Raw genomic sequence first — 24,452 nt, forward strand, 5'->3', positions numbered from 1 at the left:
ACTGTATTCTAAGATAAGTAACAACATTCTACATTATATGTTAAACCCATACCATAATATATCTGTTAAAAAGCACACGAAAATAGCAGAACCAATGTTGTTCCACGAGGTTTACATACCCAATTCGAGCCTTGGACTGCCTGCAGAGATGCCATAATCTTTCAAGGCTTTTTCAGCATCATCATGACATGGACCTACATTCTCTGCAAAGCCTAGATAATTGTATGATCCAACGTTGATACATTTTAGGACCTTCCCAGTTAACCTGCAAAATGAGGATGATTAAAATTCTCAACTCACAGAAAATTTTATTGTTATTGTCAGCTTGAGGGATTTAACGAGAATTTCAGATGAAAACTGGAAGCAACCCAGTTCATGAAGTTGGATAGCTAAGGGGGAAGGCAGCATTATATATAGGCAGTCCCCGGGTTACGGCGGGTTTCGGCTTACGATGTGAAGGCGCTTTTCAATTATATTCATCAGAAATTATTTCCAGGGTTACGACGCCTACAACACTCATCTGGCAGAAGAAATAGGACACAAAAAATGCAAAATAATCAATATTTGAAGGTTTTTTTGATGCAAAATGCAATAAGAATGCAGTTTACATAGTTTTGCATGCACCCAAAGCATTAAAAGTAAGGTTTTCTTAGGATTTTTGGCGATGTTCCGGCTTACGACGATTTTCGGTTTACAACGCATCTCAAGAACGGAACCCCCGTCGTAACCCGGGGACTGCCTGTATATATACAAAATAAAATATAAGCAACAACCTCCAACAAATGTTAACTATCATTGTTTCCCTTTCCCTATGCAGGCAGTCACTGGGTTGCATCAGTCTCGGTTTACGTTGGTCTGAGCTTATGGTGCTTTCTGATTATAATCATAAAAAACCTGTTCTGTGTTACAGCAGATGTTCTGAGGTTACATCGTTTCAATCTTACGGCACACTGTAGATGACAAAAGAAAAACTCTGCATTTTTTAAGGAAATTCTACAAGATCCTGGATGTGCAACTCACCAGAAGCTTAGTAAATCAACTGGGAAGTTTTCAAGACAAACAAAGTACTAAAGGTAAGGCTTCCATCACTTTTATTTCTCATTTTTAATAATTTTTCAATACGGTGTTCCAGCTAACATAATTTTCTGGCTTATTTCATGCTTCAGGAAAGGAAACCCCAACGTAACCCGGAGACTGCCTGCTGAAATGCTGTCAAAACTTAAAAACATGAAACACAAATTCCATAAATACCATGCTATACTCACTTCATCGTCCATCCATAGTCAGGAGAATACCTCTCTAACAGGTCTATGTATGCTCCAGGAACACTACATATTGCCCTGTTCCAACAATCCTGTATCCGTCGGTAAACATTACGAGTGTAGAAACTTTCAAATCCAATGTAAAGGGGTACATATCCCTGAAGGAAAAAATATAGAAGAATGTGAAACACTTATTTCATTAGCCAAAAAGTAAATCTATGGTGCTCGACCAAATTAACTACAGCGCTAAAAGAAACAAATGGACTAAATGGAGACACCACAAGCAAAAGCACAAGCATATTAAAATCATGAACTATAATTTGTCCTAAAAATTCTCAACCAATTTAATAGGAAGTGAAGATCTGTCAAGTAAAAAAAAAATGACAAATAAAAGAAAACAAGAAAAAATGTGTACTTCTTACCTCATATCCTTATACACTACTACAACCACATCATCTCGGTTTTGAACCCTGTTGTTGTTTTCTAGAACCAAATTTGCTACCAGTGATGTAATTAAATTTATTTGTTTGTCAAGCAATTAAGATTTAACCAAGTGTAAGTCAGGTCTGGTTAGTCCTGTTAATAACTGAAATTACCTCGTCCATGCAAATAACCACCAAGGATAAGTGTCCCTTATCATATAAAAAAAATAATTACAGTAGTACACTAACAATCACCAAGAAGATATTACACCAAATGAAGAGATTAAAAACAAGTTATAAAATGCAAAAAATTAGGTAAAATTTATGAGTAACCAACTACATACTAAAACCATTTTGGGTCAAATGGCTATGTGGACCATGGGGACTTTATATACAAATACACACATTCACAATGCATAAACGTTGATTCTGTGCCTCCACTATTCAACTCGCACAAAGCTTTTTGAAACTACAGGATATGAATTTTCTGCTGGTTTAATTTTACATTAAGAAATAATAAGAAGGGGTTTCCTCTGTATATTTTAAATTTGAAGTTCCTGTAAGGTGCCTTCCACATGTGTTCTCTGTGGATCTGATATCTTGTCATTTCTTTTTACTAGTGAATAATCAAGTTACCTGGACAGTACACAGCAATTTTGCTTGTGGGAATTATGAGGCTTGTGATCTTCACTGTTGCTAGTGGTCCAAGTTATGATGCCATTTTATTTTGTCTTAACATTTACGTTTGATTTTTGTGTAGACTAGTTCTACACAATAAGAATAAGAATATTAGATCTTCTACTACAAGTACAAGTATTATGCGCACACCCTATAAAGGGTTATCTTCTTGTGAAAGGTATAATTCCCAAACTGAATCAAAAGTTCAAAGATGACTATTTATATATGCATTAACAGGAATATTACATCAACTTTGGGTTTTTTTTTTTGCAATTGGAGTTAACCACATGAAACTGACTGGCCTGAAAGAAATGTTCTTAAATGAGGATAAATAATAGCCCATGACAAAATTCTAGAAACTGAGCAGCTGGTTCAAAAACATATTACAAAGGGAGAAAGCAATGCAGCATGGAGGTGAAAAAGACACAGCAAAGAACTTTCAGCAGTACTGCCCACCAAGAAAGGCACATAGCACGCAGTAGGCGGTGAACAGAGTTCCCTATTTGAACGTCATGAAGACAAAGTATGTTCTCTATAGTACCAAGGAACATCCAACATTCACAATTTGATTCTTCACCCATGCACACTTCTTGGTGTACATCTTGCAATGATGACACTAACATGATATTCTACTATTAATGTGGTATGGACGTTACTTAAATGCCAAACATACCCAAGCCAAATTCAGTAATGTAAATCTACGAAATATTTCAGATACACGGCTGCATACAGACAGAGAAAGGGTATACTGAAAGGGTAAACTGAAATGCTTGAATTTCGAAGTTGTTATTACTTGCACAGGAGTTCCTTTCTCAAAAATCTAGGAAAAAGAAATAAGGCTGACTTCTAAAGATGGAGCAGTATTAAGAGATGGCCTACATGATGTGAAGTACGAAGAAGCACATCCCCCTGCCTTAGAAGGAAAGATGACGAGGACAGTAGCTCTTAGCTCTTATGGCAAGCTCTTCTGAAGTACTGACAGATGGTAAAGGTGGTCACTTGAACAGTGGCGGAGCTAAGGAGGGTTGGTTGGCAATGCTGGAGACATCTGACCAACAGAAGATTGTGATTCATTTGGAAAATGAGTTTTATAGAAAACTCATATCTTGAGGTAGCAGACTTGAAACTTCTTTCTTTTCCTTTGCGTAGCAACACTTAAAGTCACCTGGCATGGTGAGGGTAAAGGCAGTTTGCACCCTGACTTGAATCATAAAACTTCTATGACCTAACTCTTCCCTCTCACCATTTCCAATATTTATTACGTACATTTTTGAAGACTTTTCAATAGTTTGTTCTGCATTCAGTGCCCTGTAAGATTATTTCTTCAATTCAATCATATATATATCAGTGTAATCCTTATTCCTGCCACGCTCTTTACTTAAGACAGTAGCAATGCTGCAAAACTCTTTGTTGAGGATGCATATACCTTTCAAAAATCAAGCATAGTCAACCCTCCTCCATTGACTCAAGCTAATACTCACTGAAGAGGGTGCTAATCTCCTTAATACAAGGGCTGAAGAAGACACTTGGAAATGAGTCAAATGTCATATTCCCCTTAGGGTGGTTAATCATAAATTGTGTATATCCGTGTACGTAATTTACTAAAAGGATCTTGAAGAGCCTGCCCTTTCAAGAAGACAAATTTTTAGTCAATTTGTGTTTTTCATAACTTACAAACCTGAGGTCTTTCCTAAGGGGATTTACTCAAACACTTAGTTGGAGTCCAATTAAAAAGAGCACAAGGTTTTGGTGGCATTGGGAGACAGCCAATGGGGAAAGAGGTGGGCTGAGCCTGACCTGGATTTTCCCCTAAATGATGCTGTAATGCTTCAGTTCTCTTTAACCGTGTTCTTGCAAGATAAACACTGCCACTTTTCTCGCTTGAAGCCAGTTTTTCACACACATCCTGTTCATTTTACGCCCTGGCATTATGGTTCTTCATTTCTTTTTTTTTTCTTTCTTTTTTTTTTTGTGATTCTGTGTTATATTATGCTATCTGTGTGTATTTGCATTTACGAAATGCAACCCCATGATACATTCACTTTGATCTGTGATAATAGTATAACCTGCTACAAATATTTCATAAGACCAAGCTTGAAATAACCATCTGATGTCCCAAGTTTTCATTTTCAAAAATTCCATTAGTAAACTGAAAGAATTCTAACACTGCTCACGGAAGTAGAAGAATTCCTCAGGAATGGGAAAATGAATAGATGTCTTGCATCCTTGGACAACTGCAGTAGAAAATCTCAAAGATAGGATGACCCAAACCTAAGATTTTCAGAAGTACATCATCTGTACATCCTATGACTTGAATTACAATCTCAGTATCACTGCAGACACCTTTCACTTTTAATGCGAGTTTGCTGCAGTGTCTAAAGACATTAGATTAAAAGTTTGCTATCAACATTTTTTAAATGATACAAGATTTTCCCTATTGGAAGTTGGTATCAATCACGAATGGCCAAAACCTGAACACAAGATGAAAAATAATTTCTACACAAAAAGTGGAAGATGCATCTCAAACTGTGGTGGTAACGCAACTAGAAAATAAATGCCAAAAGACAAGATTGAAACTGATCAAGTGTCTATAGTCTCGCAGATTTCGAAGAGAAAAGCTGACCTCAGAGGCAAACATTCTTTACTATAACTGCTGGGTCCAAAATCTACCATACATCACTAAAGAGCATCAAGCTGACAGGCAAAGAGCACCAGCCGACAGTTGTGAGAAACTGTATTGATTGGTGTACAACCCTACTAAGAACAAAAATAAGCTGGTGGAGGGGGTGGGGGTAAGTGGGTACTGAATAAATAAAGTCTTTGGTACTAAACTTCTAGTATCAGGTTGGGTTGGCTCTACCAAATGATGCTAACACGCAGTCCAAACAATTAAAACACAACTACACAGCTGACCAGGTGATCCAGCCAAGCATGCTCTACCAAAAGGCAAACCAAAGGGTTTTGATAACCCAGTAGTACAATATCGAGAAGAATCTCATTACAATGCATTGCCAACATATAAAGAACATGGCTTAGGTTGCAGTCCACTAATGCAGCATACCAGTAATCCTACAAACTGATAATGCTTCCACTCCAGCCCTTCTGTATGCTCACCTACATTTCAAGGTGGAGTTCCTCCTTCATGGCAATTTCGATGATCCAGCCTTTTCCCTCTGCATGTAATGAGTACCTTCAAATCAAAATCCTGAATATTATTGGTAACAGTGCAAAGAAACTGATGTAGCAATCAAGCCATGAAAGTAATCAAAATTGAAATACATCATTCAGATGCCTCAAGTCAGACAAAACCAGTGCAAGGAGCCGCTTAAATTAAACATAGTAATACGTACATAGTAAAATAAAAACTATTTTGTCTGTCACATTCTCATTCCTTTTGATTGTGCACACCAAAAGCGAGTTCCTTGAAAACAAAATACAGTAGCATGGCTTTTTATCAACAAAGTAAAACTTTGTTACTTACGAAAGGTTACAGTCAGACAGTACTTTAAAGCACCTTGCACCAATAAATGAGTGTTTTGTGACATATTATTGGTTATATAAAGTAGGAATATATTTGTCATTTTATCTCATTTTTCCTCTCATTATACTTTGGAAATTCAATTTTCTAAAAGTTTGCTTTGCAAGAAGCTACCGGTCTTCTGGATTTTCACTGTTTGATTCAAAGACCTTTGGTTGCTGATTTCTTCAAAGTCCTCCAAGGAACCCATCCAAGTTAATTCTATACATTCAGGCTGCAGTGGATTATTCATAGCCAAGTCTGAATACTTTGTCTATGGTCCATTTGCCAGTTGCATATGTGATGTAATGCACAACCAAATCCCAGTTACACTGACTGGAGGGCAGCGATTCATGAATGACCATGCATGTTCAATTCTAATTACTACTGCATATGCCCAACTTTTCGATTCTACTCTGGTCAAGTCTTGAGGTGATATATTAATATTGGCCCCACTCATATGGACCACCTGAGGAATTGTCATCATTGCAGACTCCTTGTTGTATTCACATTATTATTTGCATTATGATGACCATGTTTCAGTGAAAATCCAACACAATACCCTAACCAAACTCCATCTTGATTGCCAATCATTTAAAAATGAACTCCTAGGAATGCATATATAATCAGGTCCCTCAAAGAGAGCAACAACTTGCCTGTGCCTTTATTGGTTTGTTTCCAGAAAACTTGACTTTTTCCCAAGAGACTGAGAAGATCTTTGGGTAGTTTGCATCATATGGCTCATCTGTACCCACAATCTACTGATCATATGGTCTGTCAGGTTCCTGCTCCCTTGCAAATCAGATCTTGACTGATACCAAACCACCTACCAGTATTTTAATGCAAGCAGCTCTTCAGTACAGGGCTAACCAACTTTTTTTTGCAGGGATAGGTTCCAGAACCAACTGGGGGAATGCAAAATCTCCAAAAATGCAAAACCCCTCTACTAAAATGCATGCTTTTAACTGCTTATTTTAACAGCTCACTGCCTAATACAAAAAAAAGCAAACTATTGATAATTTGAGAGATAGAGCTCATAGGAAAATTCTCAAACTGATGTATGTTCCCAAGGAAATGTGACAAATAAGTTCCACAGAAAACTGTGACACAGTAAAGCGCAAAAAAGTGAGGTAGCACTGTAGTAGAATTTTTTCTCCTTAAACTGGCCATAAGGAATAAGTAAAATTGGGTGAGATTCCTATACAAATAAAAGTGACCCACTTCTAGATTTCAAGATATAAAACAATACTGAAAACCAGATTACACCAAACATCTGTCAACAAGCATTACTAATTTAAATGATAATCACTTATCAGATGTATTCATATGAAGCCACAATGTAATAATCATGAAAACCTATTCAATTACCTTATTAGAAGAAGCAAAAAAAAAAAAAAAAAAAAAAAAAAAAATCAGCCATCCCATTATTCTATGTTTAAATTTCCTTAGTGTGGAGTAGATGCTTAACCTTCTTATCATTCATTATGTCAAGAGTGATAGTTGTAGCTAGTATTCATATTTGCTTCTTGGTCAACTTGTAACGCCTACTGTTTAGGTCCAATAAAATGTACATATATGACAGTTCTTAACATGACTGACAATACTGAAGGGCTCAATTTAAACTTGCTATAACCATGACACAGATGGCAGTCTTCTACTGTGTGACACTAATTAAGGACCTAGGGAAAGCTCCAGACATAGTAACAGTCTTGAGTTTTTATTAACTTATTTACCGTTTTCTTGGTATTCTATGCTTAAACCCAACTAAATGCTGTATTAGGAACATATCTCTAAAAAATTAGCCACTATTAAAGTTCAACTAAGAATAGTATGTCACACTTGGATCTGATCACTGCAAGGTGGAAATTGCAAGACAGAGCATGAATAAAGTTGAATGGCTAAAAAAAAAAACTTGAACTAAAATAGTAATGCAGCTGGAGAATGCCACAAAAAATATTTAAAAACCTTCAGTACCTCCAGAACTGCAAGGAACACTGAAGGATAAAATCCCTACATGGCATATCATGGAAATAAAAAGAAGGAGACATATTTCACTGAGCGACACGGCTGAGCCCAGAAATCATTCTGTACAGTGGGAGACATGGATGCAACAGAATTCTGCCAAAGTCTCAAAGGATCTAAGGAATGTCAACTCCATTAGAAAAAGGCACGCAAGTACCTTGTCTAGTTTGAAATGGCTTCCGATTCTGTCCCACAATACATTTTTCCATAATAAACAGTCCTACCCTAAGGGCCTTCATGGGCAGAAACAAAATGCCAAGACTGTTTTTGGTGTATCATGAACACAAGTGACCAAAGCATCCTTTACAGTAGCTTTGAGTCAAACGTGAGGATACATTTTCATAAAAGAGAGTCCTAAAATAACCAAACTACAGAGGGTATAATCATGTATGACAACTAATACCACTATCTATACTGTAACTATTACAAATATTACCATAATCAAGTTTACACATTCATCCAGATGGAATCCCTTGCAATTATATAAGAAAAAAGGGTTGATAAAATTTTGCCAAAAGATGATTTATGATTATCCATAAAAAAATGCTTTAAGTAAACTATAAATCAGACAACCATGAAAAGCTCAAAATTTCTGGCTTCATTGGATCAGCCACTCTTATTACGACTGAAAAATTTGACTCGTCTATTTTTATGCACCCCATGAAACATTTCTACTGTGAAATTTGCACTGGTATTTGTATATCCCACTTCCTAAACCGAAGAAGAGACTCAATATCTGAATATCTGTAGTCTACTAGTTAAGTTTTAATTACTGCACAGAGATCTTACTTTGTGACAAGATATGTCAGTGCAAAAATGTGTTATTTCAGTTTTTCTTTAAGAACAAAACCCCTAGTTAATACAAAATTTAGTGTCTATCATTTACAGTTAAATCTCTGCATGCAAAATTTAAATATTTAAGGAATCTTACAGATATTAGCATTTAAAATTGTAGCTTCTTTGCACACAAGGAGGACATTTTTGGAAAGGAATGACGACTCTAGAATAAAAAGATACACATCTATAACAGTATGGAAGTACATTTGCAGTGTCTGCCTGAAAATATAAGAAAATGACCTGGAGTCAAAGTGCACAGAGGGACATAGATGTAATGGGATATAGCTAAGGGAAAATATAACAGCATGGCAGATGAAATAATAAGACACGAACAATTTTTTTTTTTAAATAAAGGGGACTGATTACCTAACATTATTGATGACAAATTTCTAAAATGAACTATTACATCATGAATCACAATCCATAAAATGAAATGAAAGAATCTTACAGGAAATAAATGAAAAAAAAAATGCACAGTACATATATGAAAATGTATCAATTGAAAAGGAGCAGAAAAAGTATGGTACGCAATAAATGAAAATAAGGATGTCCCTTCAATAATCCTGATAACATTGAACGATCTGGACACATAATGAAGGTCTAAAGTGATGTCAAATGAGCACATATAAAGGTTACCAACAAGCAGAGAGGCAAGGAACCAGTCACTGTGAGATCACTCAATGTCCTACAGACTGGGCACACTCCCAGACCACCTCTTTTTTCTGGGAACTTCAAGCATTTTGCTACCAAACTTTAAAAGATGATGTTAATTTCAGTGGCAAAGTCAAAGTTACATGTTCGCGTTCATATGGTATTACTGAAATTCATAATTTCCACTTTATCACCAATACCCTCAACTCCTTATAGAGTATGGTGGCAAAGTGTTACAAGATGTTTGCAAACGTGTTCGTGCAACACTTTGATTAAAATCTAATACAGCATTTGTCAAATGAGAAATTACATTTGAGATCATTTCTACAATTAATACACCAACTGGGGCATAATCCTCTTTCTTTTTTGCCTTGACAAAACAAATCAAGCTTTGCTAACCTTCACATCTGAGTGGTAACAAACTCCTTCCCAAGTTATGAAGGACATTATGACTTCAGAAACACCCAGATCACCATAGGAGGCAAAGAACTGGTGGAGATTTGCAATACTTGAAGTAATGAACAATAAAAAAAAAAACCTTATTTTAAGGTTTAGTTTTCTGATATGTACAGGAAAGCGGGTGGTGACAGATTAGAGCAGCATATCAGAAAAATATTAAGCAACACGCAAAGAAAAAGGACCTTTTTAAAGTAACAATGACTCGAGATTGTTTGTTTGTATGGTGCTTTTATGTTGCATGGAACCAGTAGTTATTCAGCAACGGGACCAACGGCTTTATGTGACTTCCGAACCACGTCGAGAGTGAACTTCATTCACCAGAAATACACATCTCTCACTCTTCAATGGAATGGCCAAGAATCGAACCCGTGACCACCAAGGTGGGACGCTAATACCATACCAACCACGCCGCTGAGGCACTGAATCGAGATAGTCATCAATTTCTAATATTGGAATAAAGCATGAGGCTGGTTGCCCCATTTCTTTAAACAGCACCAAAATGACCCAAGCGTAGAAACAAATAATTGTCTTCTAACTGCAAGGCATCATTTTAGAAGTGATCTTGAATTGGTTCATATTAAGGGCAGTCCCCCGGTTATCAGTGACCTCGTTTATTGGAGATCTGGTTTTATAGTGCTTGTCTAGTGATGACAATAACTTTATTTTCAGTGGTTATTCAGCAACGAGACCAACAGCTTTACGTGACTTCTGAACCATGTCAAGAGTGAATTTCTATCATGAGAAATACAAATCTCTCACACCTCATGGAATACCCGAGAATCAAACTCGTAGCCACTGAAGTGGCAGGCCAAGACCATACCGATCACGCCACCGAGGCGCTTTAGACTTCAGAGTAAGCGTATGCCCAGCAGGGGATGAATTTTATGTCATTGCTGCTACTTTTTCGGGGATCAGTTTACACACTGCTGCTACTTTTTCGGGATTATTTTACAGCTGCTACTTTTTTGGAGATCAGTTTACATTGCAGCTACTTTTTCAGGGATCAGTTTGCATTTCTGATACTTTTTTGTGGACCAGTTCACATTGCTGGTATTTTTTGGGGATCATTTAACAGCTGCTGCTTTTTGGGATCAGATTACACTGCTGCTACTTTTTCGGGGATCAACTTACATTGCTGCTACTTTTTCAGGGATCAGTTTACATTCCTGCTACTTTTCAGGGATCAGTTTACATTTCTGCTACTTTTTCAGTGATCAGTTTACGTTGCTTCTACTGTTTCGGACATAAGTTTACACTATTGATACTTTTTTGGGATCTGCTACTTTTTCAAGGATCCAAAGCAAATGAAAGTATACAGACAGTCTTTCCAGATATAATTAAATGACTAGATACACGCAGACAATGTCACTGAAACTTCTATTTTGAACGGTCAATGTACTTGAATTGCAACCTTGGAAGGTGGGAAACATGAAATTCTCCTAATGGCAATGAGCCGACAATACAGGCAATCCCCGCTTATCGGCAGCATTGATTAATGGTGTTTTGGTTTTATAATGCTTGGCTACATCATTAACCAGATTTTGGGCGCTGTTAAGTGGTTTATCGGTGTCGATAAGTGGTTTATTGACACCGATCAGCGCTTATAGAGTCGCAAACGCCAATTACTACCATAATTACTGTGATGTTACAATTATTGGCACTCGGCTGTGAATGCAACCCACGCCGTTAACCAGGGAGTGCCTGTACTATAGGCAATTACAAAAAAGAAATTAGTCAATAGTGGAAAGAAGAAAAACACACTAACACAATAATAAAGACAGAAGCAGCCCCATTTAAGTAGGATCGTTATATTCATAACCAGACAATCGTGCTTCTTTCAATTTGTATTCCTAAAGGAGAAATAGGTGTAAACTTCAAAGATTCAACAAAATGTGATAAACTATGAGAATGAAGAATTTGTACACAAGAAGTTATAAATAGCTGTATGTACTACTATTGTCTTTGTAACACTGTAAATAATTATACAATCTGAAGACATTATCAAAATTTGGAGAATTTAATAGTTGCACCAGTGCTGACATAAAAATTCCTCCAATGCAAGAATGATCTATCATGAAGTTTACAATAGTAAACATCGGCAAATTCCATTACCATCCCCTCAAGTTACTGTGCAGTGTTACCCAATAAAATTGGAGTGCCCCCTCAAATAACCTGGATGAAATAACCATAAAAGGGTCCTTCTATAACTTTATGAGCATAGCATGCAGAGTGCAGTTGCTTTTACACAGTGCATGAATGTGAGACACAACAGGGTAGTATACTCAGTGCTATAGAGAAAATTCTTCCAAAGATTCTATATAGAGCAATCCTATGCAATTACTCCTCACCTTATGTACTGTGCATTTAAATAGTACAGTCAAGAGCAACTTAACTGTGCATTCTTTGTGACTGTCAAGTGCACATGCATCCTTTGTGACAACCTTCTGCACCCCTTTTCACTTGCAAATCATAACCTCAGCATTTTTTAGCATTTTTTAACTGTCTACCAAATCAATCAAGTGAACATAAAAATTATATTTTTATAAGGAAAAAAAAAAAAAGGTTTTATATATACTTACCAAGTAATCACATAAATATAATTTCACTTCTGTCGACAGCTAGAATTTTGACATTTGCAGTAGTGCTACTTTTGTTTTGGCTAGGCGACTAACTCCCCCCACTTTTGGGGTACAGAGGAACCAACTTAGCACCAAGTTCAGTTGTTTCTGCCCTCTAGTCCATGCGCGGGGTGGAGGGAGGACTATGATCATGTAATTACTTGGTATATATAAAATCTTATTACAAAAATATTCTTAAACAAACAACTTGCCAAGTAATTTCATAGCTTAATCCCACATTGGATGAGGTGGGATACATGGATATGCTTATTCCAAATTATAACATTAAAATTATATGAAGAGATAATGCTGGCATTTAATGAAATGCTTGTTGGTTCCTTACCTGTTAAGAGAGCTGCTACAGATATATGCTGCCTCTGGTTGGCACTCAACTCAACTTGTAGAGGCGTGGTGGTATAGCTGTGGAGCGCCTTCTACTATAGTGGGATCTTTGCAGCTAAGGAAATGTCTGATGGGTAGCAAAGCCTAAAGATGCCCCTGCTCTGCGCTCAGTACCATAATTCAACAAATAACCAGGGTAAACAGTGTGGACATAGTAGTTGCCTAAATCAAATTTAAAAACCACTACCCATCCACTAAAAAAGAACTGGCGGGTACTTCAAGTACAGGCAGTCCCTGGTTATCGGTGGGGGTTCCATTCCGATGACTTGACGATGAGCAAAAATCGCTGGTAACCGAAAATCAGCGATTTACGGCACTTATAACCAGATTTTGGTGCCGATAACTGGTTAATGGTAGCTCTGTTATACATGTATAAGTGCCACGGCTCTATTATCAGAGCTGATAACTGGAAATCAGCTCATTATGGTGCCAAAAATCTGTGATTTTCAGCACTAGACAAGCACCACAAAACCACTTCGCTGATAACCAGGGACTGTCTATACATAATACAGTGGGCCCCCCCTATTCATGGGGGATGCATACCAGACACCCCCCACCCCTGTGAATAGTTAGGACCCACGAATGTTTGAAAACCCTATGAAAATGCTTAAAACCTCCTATTTCATTAGTTAAAACTCAAGAAAAAACCACTCAAAATTTTCATACCTGGTTTTTTTAATAGTTTTATCACAAAAAGTGCATTTTATGATGAAATAGATAAAAAAAACCCAGGAATTTGTGGATATTTCTCATAGAAAAATACTGCGAAAGTGCAAATTTTCTGCGAATAATGCGGGGAAACGTTCCCGAGAGAAATCCGTGAAATGTGCGAGTCCGCGAATCCGGAGAACACGAATACGGGGGGTCCACTGTACCCCCAGGCTCCCCTATGACTCGACACATTTAAACAAGGTAGAGAGAGAAAAGGTTGGAAAAAAGCTTCCTGTAATCCTGTGGTAGCATGAAAAGGTTGGGTTTGTATGATTGAATGTGATTTTTTTTATTTGTGTTATTAGGTTGGTAAGAATAGGCAATGTTGAAGCAGTAGTCTTGTTTTTAGTGTTTGTGTAACTTAATTTTTCATTTTCTTTTCTTTTTTAGTTGTACTTTGGTTGATGGGATTGAGTGAAGCAGGTTTTGCTCCCTTCACGTACTATAGGGAAATCTTCACACGCTGGCTTCCAGAAAATTCTTTTCGGCAACTGACAGAGCAGCTGAACAGTTGGTGAGATTGAATCCACTTTCTGTTCTGTTTCAAGTGAACAGAGCAGTTACTCAAGACACTGTCTGTCCCAACTGCCCCAAATGGGATGGGGATGAGAGAAGACTGAAGTACTTCTGTGTAGAAAAGACTGAATTAAGAGATTCTAAAAGTAATTTCTGCGTTCATGTTGGATGTTATAGCTAACATAAACTGTGGTGATTCAAATTGTCTTGGATTATGCTAAGATGACATACTGAGAAAGATAAGGAACTATTTTGGGACACATGCCAGAGTTGGAGAGCGTTTATTATATTTTGACTATATGTAGTACTATGGTTCTTTGGATAGTTATGGGAAAACTATAGGGATCAAGACTTGTACACACATTAGATAAAGGTTCTTCTTGGGGGGAAAACTATAAAAAGTTAGGTTAAGGATTTAAGGATAAGCTATGATGAATTACAGGAATGAAGTTACGTGCAAGGTGATAGGTTTGATGCTGTAGGGATAAGATTAAGTAGGCTCTCATACTATAATATATTAAGGTAATAAATTAAGTTAAGGAGAGCCAGAGTTTTATTCAAGAAATCCTTCCAATTTGTTCCCATTAGTATCCTGCTCCACTTGCGTAACTTGAAAAAAGCCCCTACACTCCCTCCCCCAACACCATGCCCACAACCAAAAATGGACCCCAAGGTACTGTAACTTTCGTAAATAGTTTTAATTTTGCGCAAGTAATGGGACACAAACACCGACTTGCACTTCCAATATGTTGCCTGAATGACTAAGGAAATTTATATATTATGCTTAAAGGGAATTGAAGTGGCCAACTGCCCTAACTTCATGTGCTTTCACTTTAACCAAGGTTAAGGACTCCTCCTTGATCTGAGAGTGGGCATCTGAGATAAAGCTTCTCAGAAAAAATGCCCTGGACGTGACGGATCTCTCACTGAGCACCACAGATTATTCGAAGGCCCACAAATCTTTTCCGTTCAGTGAAGATAGTATCATTGCACTCGGGCGGGACAAAGAGTTCTCTTTCTCCTTGACCCAAGAATGTCCATTTAACTTTTTATAGTAAAACTGTTCTTTGCTAAAAAAAAACCGAGGTGAATGAACAGACTGCATTCCCCTAGGAAAAACCAATCCTCTTATCAATTGCGTGCAATTCGCTCACACGCTTAGCAGTAGCTAAGGCCACAAGAAACAAAGATTTCCTTGTGAGGTCCCACAGCAAAATTGTATGTAAAGGCTCAAAATTAGTTCTGACAACCATTTAATGACCAGATCTAAGTTCCAAGAAAATGACCTAGTTTCTTTGTTTGGCCTTATCAAAATATCTGATGAGGTCGGACAAATCTCGATTAGAGGAAAGATCAGTTCCCCTATGCTTGAAAACTGAGCTGAACATGTAATCTTTTATTGTCAGGGTAGACAAGCCCTAGGAAGATCTTAGATATAGTAACAAATCAGCAATTTCTGCTATAGACGTCTGAGAAGACGAGATGTTGTATCCTCTGCACCAACATCGGGAGACTGTCCACTTGGCTTGATACATCTTCCTGGAGGACTGCCTCCTGCATCGAGCAACAGCTTCTGCAACTGACTTTGAAAAGTCTTTCACTCGCACCAGTCTCCTGACAGTCTGAATGTGGTCAGAGCCAGAGTAGAAAGTCCCTCGTGGTAATGTCTGAAGTGAGGCTGTCTGAGTAGACTAACTTTTTGAGGCACTAGTCTTGGAAAGTCCACCAGTAACTCGAGAAGGTCCGGGAACCACTCTGTACAGGCCAAAATGGTAGGTACTGTGTCACAGAGATTTTGATGAGACCTGAACTTGATGACCTTCCTCATCATCTTGAACAGCTGGAAGGCTTATATAAAGGTCTTTGTCCAGCCAGTCTATCAACATTGCATCTGTTGCCCACACAAGAGGGTCCGGGACTGGCAAGCAGTACAACAGAAGACAGTGGTTTTTGGCGGTCGTAAACAGATCCAGAGCTGGTCTGCCCAACTTTCCACAAATCTAGGCATACAAGAGGGTTTAATGCCCATTCTGTGGGGAGAACTTGTTTTTGGCAACTCAGTTCGTCTGTTAATAACATGTTGAATTTGCCTTGGATGAGCCTGGTTAAAATTCTGGTTTGATTTTGATCCACACACAAGAGGAAGGCCCTTCGTGCCTCGCAAAGGTTGAAGGAAAGTGTTCCCCTTTGTTTCCTGATGTAAGACAGTGCTGTGGTATTGTCTGAGTGGACCGTCACCAATTTATTGAAGAATTCCGCTGCAAAAGCTTTCAATCCCCCGTGGATTGCTGTCAATTCTTTTAAACTTACGTGTCACTTCTTCTGTTCTGTGGTCCAAATTCCAGAGGTTTCCTAGTCTCCCAGGAGAGCCTCCCAACCTAGGTCAAAGGCATCTGAATAAAAGACTAGGATGGGGCTCAGAGGAAGGAGTGATTGACCTCCTCCAAAGCAGGTCCTCTTTAATCTCTCAAGTAATTGGGAACATGAACGAAACCGAGTGTTTCTTTCTCTCCCAAATGATCCTGAGAACACCTGGGGAGCCGTAGACAGACCGAAGCAAAGGGCCCTGAATTGATTGATATACCTTGTTCTGGAACATGAACCTTAGAAACCTCCATGAGACTGGATGTACTGGGACATGGAAGTAAAAGTTCCTCATGTTCACTGAAATCATCCAATCTCCCTGGTGAATGGATGATAAAAAACGGTTTGGTTCGTCTCCATTTTGAATTTGTTTTCTGGACATAAAAATTCAACACACTTACGAGTGTACATCCAGAACCAGCCTGCAAGCACCCTTTGATGGCTCTCTTCTAGAGGAGGGATGAAACTTCCTGGGAGAGAGCCAAGAACCTCTGATCCTACCGAGTAGGCTGTCAAAGTTACTGGCGAGTTGGTCAAGGGAGGCTTTTACTTGAACAATGTTGAATATCCCACTCTTAAACCTTGTACAATCCAGGGTTCTGCCCCTTTTGCTTCCCAAAGCTCCCAAAAGTGGAGGCGCCTGGCTCCCACTGCAGTGCAGAGGACAAAATTCTCATTTACATACAGGGTCTCTCAGTAGAGGATTTTTGATAGCTTGATGAGCAAAATGGACATTTCCTCGAGATCTGGGGAAGCTCCTTTGTTTACCTCTACCTCAAAAGGACTGTGGCTGTAGAGCAGTGGTTGTACAGACCACAAAAGGACTGTGGCTGTAGAGCAGAGGTCGTAACGACTCCAAAAGAAGGCGCCTCTCTAGGACATCTTGTGGACAAGGTGAGATCTTGATTTGATTTTTTTCTGAATATCAGACACAATCTGGAGTATTGTTGCCTGTGGGAACAGATCTGTCAATCCAGAGGAGAGAAGAGAAGGGTGGACTTCTGTGAACAGGTCACTCCTTTTGTAGTATAGGAACACTAAAGTTCCCTCTTCTTTTAAATATCTAGAGCAAAAAGGGAAGCTAATTTCTGAGACCCGTCTCTCATGTCCTTGTCGAGACAGGATATAACTCCCAGCAAATCAGAGATGATATCCTCTAATACTGAAGGACAGTCCTTAATTTTAGGTGCCAGGCCTTCTACTGTCCAGTCTAAGCAGCTCATAACTTTGAAGACCTTGAAAAGGTTCTTCAACAAATGGTCCAGTTCTGATGTTGAGAACATGATCTTAGCAGAGGTGAAAGTGGACCTCCGGGAGGGATCTATCAGGCTAAAGAAGTCCCCTTGGGAGGAAGCAGACACCTCCAGGGAAGGAGCTTCCCCTGTCCCTTAGGAAAGACAGGGGAAGCTCCTTCCCTGGGGTGTTTGCCTACAAGAAAGCCTGAAAGGAGAGAAACTAAAGACAAAGAAAGCACCATTTTCGGGAGTCTTATAGAGGCCACCATCACATTAGTCATCAGATAAGTCGAAGCAGGTGAAGCCAGGGTCACTGGCCAGAAGTCTGGCAAGGTCGCTAGAAAATATCAAAGTAATGAAGCATAAGCAGGAGGGGCACTCTAGTCTAACTCTTCTTCTTCATCTGAAGAAGCTGTCGACAAATCTGTAGCGACCTGAGGCAACAGGGTTTTCTAAATCAAACCCAAGATGTTGTCCAACTGGCGCAGAATCACCACTAATGAAGGGTCTAATCCAGCATAGGCTTGGAAATTCAAAAGCTGGGTAGGTGCCATTGCTGTTGCAATAATAGGAGATCATTGTCTAAAAGAAGAGACCAGAGGGTCTGGCACCGACAGTTGCTTGGAGGCTGACAATGTTCGGAAATCACACCAAAAACAGGAGATAAAGGCTGATCAAAACCTATTGGGTGCTAGCCAATGCATATAGGAGCCAAGGGCCATTCCATCACTAATGGAATTCTGGTGCCACCAGGAGATCCGGCACCAATGGGAGTTCTGGTACCAATAGGCACTCCAGTGCGCATAGGAGTTCTGGCACCAATGGGCACTCCAGCTCTGGCATCAGTCTCTAGCGCCAATGGGTGGTCCGGCACCGATGGGTGCTCTGGCACCAATGAGCGCTGTGTCGCCACTGGCCGATCTCATGCTAATGGGCACTTCCCAGTACCAGTAGACCCTCAGAAAGCACTGGGGGCTCGGACAATAATGGGTACTCAGGAACTGCCAAGTGTGCAGATGCCAGGTGAGTACTGGGCGCCTTAGACATCTCAGGTGCTAGGGAACAACCAGGAGCCACAAGAAGCACAGAAGGAAAAAAATTTAGTACAAACGGGAGCGTCAGCTGGGTGCTCAATAGACAATTTCCTCGAGGAGGAAGAACGTTTTCGAAAGAAGAATGCTTAGACAACAAAAACTGTCCTAACACTGGATTCTCCCGAGAAAAACATTCGGGAATCAACCCTTCCTCGTCTTTTCAGAAGACGGGATTCATCAGCAAAGCGCCACTGGCTCCTAGGGCTAGATTCTCCTGAACTAGACAAACTAGATGAAAGACATGACACTTCATCAGAAATGCCTTTCCAGCAACACTCTGTTGGAACTTGGGATATGACAACAGGTTCAACTGGGCAGACCCCAGTGACCTACCTTGGGCTACTATGACTCTTCATAGGTTTAGGGGAGTATGCCAGGGACCTTTGCCTAGGAGAATCAGCAGGACAGGCAGCAACCTCCACTGTACTTGGACTATTAACACCATCACTCTTATGACCGACTTTGTCCATTAGGAACTTAACTGATGTGCCTAATTGTTCCATGGCATTCAGCATCATACTAAATCTCTGATTAACCTTCAAACTTGAGGATGGCAATGGGGTTGGGTTTGGGAATAAGGGAGCCTAGGTGAGGAGAGGGTGGGAAAGTTTGAGAAATGGGATGGGTGGAACAGACAGAATCAGTACCATACACATCATCCATAGCCTGACTAGCTAATGTCTTCATACAAATAGTCCTGCAGGCCACTTTTCTTATCTTGTCCCTTTCTAAGTTATTAATATGGTTGGTCATTGTCTTCCACATTTTATTGCCCTATTGCTCACATTAAAGACAAGTCAATTGAGAAGCAACAACTTGACCCCTACAAATTTTGCATATAGAATACAGGTTATAAGCTTTAATTAACATAATATTGCAGCCTTTGCTGCAGTACTTAGCACTCTGAGAACTAGCATCAGGCACAGCCGACTAGACTAAGGTCAACAAAGTCTAATACATGGTTAAAACCAAGAGATAAAAGTAAAAAAATTGGTAAATGCTTTAATTAAATGCCTGACGATATCTGATCAAGGCAAAATGGCTACCAAAAGAAGGAGTAAGTACTTCATCAATTGTAGCAACTATGACCAACTGAGGAGTAAATAACCCCAAAATTCATTGCTACTAATCAGTGTTACAGTCATCGGCTGTCATAAACTACCGAAACTTGCGCTAAGTTGGTTCCCCTCTACCCCAAAAGTGGGTGTGGTTAGTTGCCTAGCCAAGACAAAAGTAGCGCTACTGCGAATTTCAAAATTCTAGCTGCCGATGGGTGAAACTACAGCTATGTAATTACTTGGTAAGTTGTTTATATAAAAAAAAAATTATATAAGCTACAGATATACTGGACAGTTTCCAGCCGTGAAGAGATAGGGAACCTAACGAGAAGGTTGTGCCAAGGGGGAATCTCTCTCAGAACCGCTGACATTAGAAACAGAAGGTCTGGGAACCATTCTGCTTGGGGCCACAAAGGTGCTACCAGGGTCATTTTGAGATTCCTGGAACTCATCGCAGTGTTCAGGACATGACGGATCAGGCAGAAAGAAAGGAATGTGTCCACTTCTAGATCGTTCCAAGGATGCTGAAGGACATCCTCCACCACAGCGAATGGATCTGGGACAGCTGAACAATAGAACTCTAGCTTCCTGATGAAGCACGTCGCAAGAGGTCTAACATGAGTCTCCCCAAAGGAGAAACAACCTGTCCGCTATATCCTGATGCAGAGACCATTCCATTACCTTGAACTTGACTCTGACGACTTAGCTTGTCAGCCACCACACACTCCTCTTGCCTGGAATGTACTTGGCCATGAGCTCCACTGAGTTGTTGATCGCCCACTGGTGTAACTCGACTGTCAATGAGTGGAGTTGGTGAGACACCAGCCGCCATTTGTTCGCATGCACTACCATCATGGTGTTGTCTGACACCAGAACAACGGAGTGCCCCACCACCTTTTCTTGAAACTCCTGAAGACCCATGAAAGCTGCCTTCAACTCCAACACACTGATGTGGAGTTGTTTGTCCTGTGCACTCCATGCCCCCAAGACCAAGAGCTCTTTGAGTACCCCAACCTTTGGAGAAGGCACCCGAGAACAGGACCAGATTTGGAGGGGGTGAATAAAGAGGAACTCCCACTGTCAGGTTCTGGTCATCCAACCACCACATATGGTTGCTTCTAATCTCTGCCAACAGAAGAACCTGGAGCTGAGGGGAATTGCCTGTTGAGGACCAAAACTCCTTCAGTCTCTACTGCCAGAAACGAATATGAAGATGTCCATGAGGGACCAGCTTCTCGAGGGAAGACAAAAGAGACCCTGAAGAACTTGCCACAGGAGAGATGGTTGCTCCCCTCTTGAAATTAAGAAGTGGGCAACAGTCCTGAATTTCTGCAACCTCTGGTCCAATGAAAAAACTCAATGATCCATATCTATCACCATTCCCACGTAGTATAGGATCCACTGGCTGGGAAAGAGATTGGACTTTTCCAGATTACCACGATGTCTAGGCTCTGACAAGACTGGAGAATCTGGCCCCTGTCCTGAACTAGTTTCTCTCTGTAACTTGCCAAGACCAGCCAATCATTGAGATATCTCAACAGGTGAATCCCCTGAGCATGAGCCAACGTCAACACTGGGTAAAGACCCCTGTGAACACCTGGTAGCCAAAGCAAAGGACTTTGAACTGGAAGACCTGCTCCCAGGCTGAAGCAGAGGAATTTTCTGAATGAAGGAAGGATTGGAATATGGAAGTAGGCATCCTTCAAATCTATTGAAAGCATGAAGTTGTTCTCCCTTACGGCTGGCTGCCAAGACTGTCTGGGGTGTCTCCATCCTGAACCTTGTCCTCTTGATAAAGTGGTTCAATGTGGAAAGGTTTATCTCTGGTCTCCAATTGCCCGTGGCCTTTGGAAACAGAAAGGCTAGACTATAGAACACTGGGGAAGCCTGATCTACCCTCTCCACTGTGCACTTGTCCATCATTTTCAACACTTCCTTCTGGCGTGCCAGGTGCTTCGGAGAGCCTCGGGTGTACGTCAAGTGCAAGAGAGGATGATCAGAGAGAGGAGGGAAGTCGAATGGAAGTAGACGTATACCTGAAGGACAGCTACCACCCACTACTCTATTCCATACAATTGCCATTTGGCTCAATGGCTCGCCAGGCACTCACCCACCCCTGGCAATGGGCGGGGAGTGGAGCCCTCTCTATCGATGACCTGACCTGACCCTAGGCCCCAATCCTTGGTTTAGACGAGCAAGGCTGAAAGGGACGTTGCTGCGACTGCTTCTTGGAAGAAGATACTGGCTGAGAGGCCCTAGTGTAAGCTGATGGTTTTGAAAACTTCCCTAAAGGCCTACTCTGCCTTGAAGGTGGAGGACGAGAATGAGCCTTCGATTTAATGACCGCCGGCTGGACAAGTCAATCGTTGGTGTCAACATGCTGTCTGTCTATTGCAACCTCCAACTGACTAATGTCAAAGAGGAGCTGGGACTCTAGAAGGTCTCCATTCCAGAGAGATGACAAGGAATCCAAATCTACAAAACGAGCCACTTTAGAAAGGGCTGTATCCCTTCTAAAAAGGAGGAAGTTAGCCCACAAAATGATATTTTAATGATAAAATATGGTTTAATTTATACTTACCAAGTAATTACAAGTTATAAGTTTCACTTATACGACACCTTGAATTCAAAATTTTGCGAGTAACGCTTCAAACCCTTGTGTAGGTGACCGTCCCAACTATTAGCAGGAGAACAGGAATGACGGTAAGCAGAAAATTCAGTTTTGTTCATGCCTTATATGTCCATCAGCTAGAAGGAGGGTGGGATACGATTCTGTAATTACTTGGCAAGTATAAATAAAACCTTATTTTATCATAAAAATATAATTTTTACTTGAGTAACTTACCAAGTAATTACATAGCTGATTCCCATATTGATAGGAGGTGGGTATTAAGTTATGTAATAAATTGAAATAGAAAAGTTGCTGTCATTGAATACAATGCTTGTCGTTCCTTATCAGTTAAGAGAGCTACAGTGGACCCCCGTATTCGCGTTCTCTGGATTCGCGGATTTCTCTCGGGAACGTTTCCCTGCATTATTCGCGGAAAATTCGCGCATTCGCAGTATTTTTCTACGAGAAATATTCACAAATTCCTGGTTTTTGTTATCAATTTCATCATAAAATGCACTTTTTGTGATAAAACTATTAAAAAAACCAAGTATGAAAATATTTAGTGGTTTTTCTTAAGTTTTAACTAACAAAATAGGCTGTTTTTAGCGTTTTTATAGGGGTTCCAAACATTCGCAGATTCTAACTATTCGCGGGGGGGTCTGGTACGCATCCCCCCCGAATACGGGGGGACTACTGTAATGGGATACTGCCTCTGGTTGGTGCTCGTCTTAACCTGTAGTGGTATGGCAGTATGGCCAAGGGTCACCTACTACGTAAGTGGTAGCTTTACAGCAAAGGTTCATGCTGAATGCTGGTCACGCATGATAGGTGCCTGGCCTTGCCCTGGGCGCAGCACCTAATAAAAACAACCATACAATATTGTTGCCTACACTGAGATAAAACCACAACCCATCCACTAAAAGTGGTGCGCACTTCACGTGCATGGCACTCACTGGCTCTCCTAGACTTGACACCTTGTTACAAGGAGAATATATAATAGAGAAAAATCCTATGCTTCCCTCCCCTATACCACCCATTCACTAGATATGGTTTGAATACTTTTAACTTCCATAAAATCATGGAGAAATGAAGAACGATTACATTCCCAGTAGTTCGAAGGCAGAAGGACGTGCGAGGCATAAAATATATGTAAGCTAAAGGGATTGAGATTACTCTGACCTCCTTAGCTTAACTAATATGAAGGGAAACTGCTCGCCAAATTTTTTAGCGTGCCTCAACGTAAAAGCCGTAAGTGCAATACGTTCTTGTCAGTGGATGAAACTGATCTTGCCATACTGTACCACTATATGCAAAGGATGGTCCTCTGAAAACTCCAAATGGACAGGGACCTCCTTATTCTCCAACAGAGCTGGAGAGTATTTGAACAATCTGAAAATAATCTGGTGTCAAGCTATAGCTGGTGCCAGAAGCGCTGTACACCAGCTGAGCTGAGAGTTCGGGACTAGTGGGCACTCATGGGAGCTCAACGCAAGAGATGGCACTAGGCTATAACTGGCACCTAATGAACAGGGCACTAGGTGAGCTGGAAGCCAGTTGAGCAATGAGCTCGGAAAACAAAACGCAAAAATTTTGGGCCCAATGGAATGAAGAAACATTCCAGAATTACTTCTCGGCACTGATCGAAGAATTTACCAGTAGCCTATGCCCTGTAAACATCATCTAGGTAATTCTTTGCCCAAAAAATATGATGCAAGAATTCGTGGCTCACACTAAGCCTGTGAATGCTAGCATTCGTGAATTATTATTAAGGCAATAGTTTAACCACGTCTAGAAATCACCTACTCTCTGTAAACATCATTGATATACTTAAAAGTTAATAGGCTCAAGTGAATGGCATAAGATAACGAATACTTTTAGGACAAAACTATACCGTCGGCTCACAGGAAGTCTACCATGAATGACGAACATTCATGAATGACTTTTAAGGCAATTGTAAGTTTGTAATGACATCTACTGAAAGCCTACTCTATAAAC

General features: G+C 40.1%; 1 protein-coding gene across 3 annotated transcripts in view; it reads right to left on the bottom strand.

Moving 5' to 3' along the window:
• Positions 1 to 24,452, bottom strand: part of LOC135205330 (serine palmitoyltransferase 2-like) — a 176,467-nt gene that overhangs the window by 81,614 nt on the left and 70,401 nt on the right. For all 3 annotated transcript variants that reach the window (XM_064235778.1, XM_064235776.1, XM_064235777.1), the window contains 2 exons: positions 1,266 to 1,420; positions 120 to 265 (listed from right to left, as the gene is read on the bottom strand). In XM_064235778.1, the coding sequence (XP_064091848.1) occupies positions 120 to 265; positions 1,266 to 1,420 (301 nt within the window). The remainder of the gene's footprint in view (positions 1 to 119; positions 266 to 1,265; positions 1,421 to 24,452) is intronic.

The sequence above is a fragment of the Macrobrachium nipponense genome, chromosome 49 (assembly GCF_015104395.2).
Source record: "Macrobrachium nipponense isolate FS-2020 chromosome 49, ASM1510439v2, whole genome shotgun sequence".
NCBI classification, from domain to species: domain Eukaryota; kingdom Metazoa; phylum Arthropoda; class Malacostraca; order Decapoda; family Palaemonidae; genus Macrobrachium; species Macrobrachium nipponense.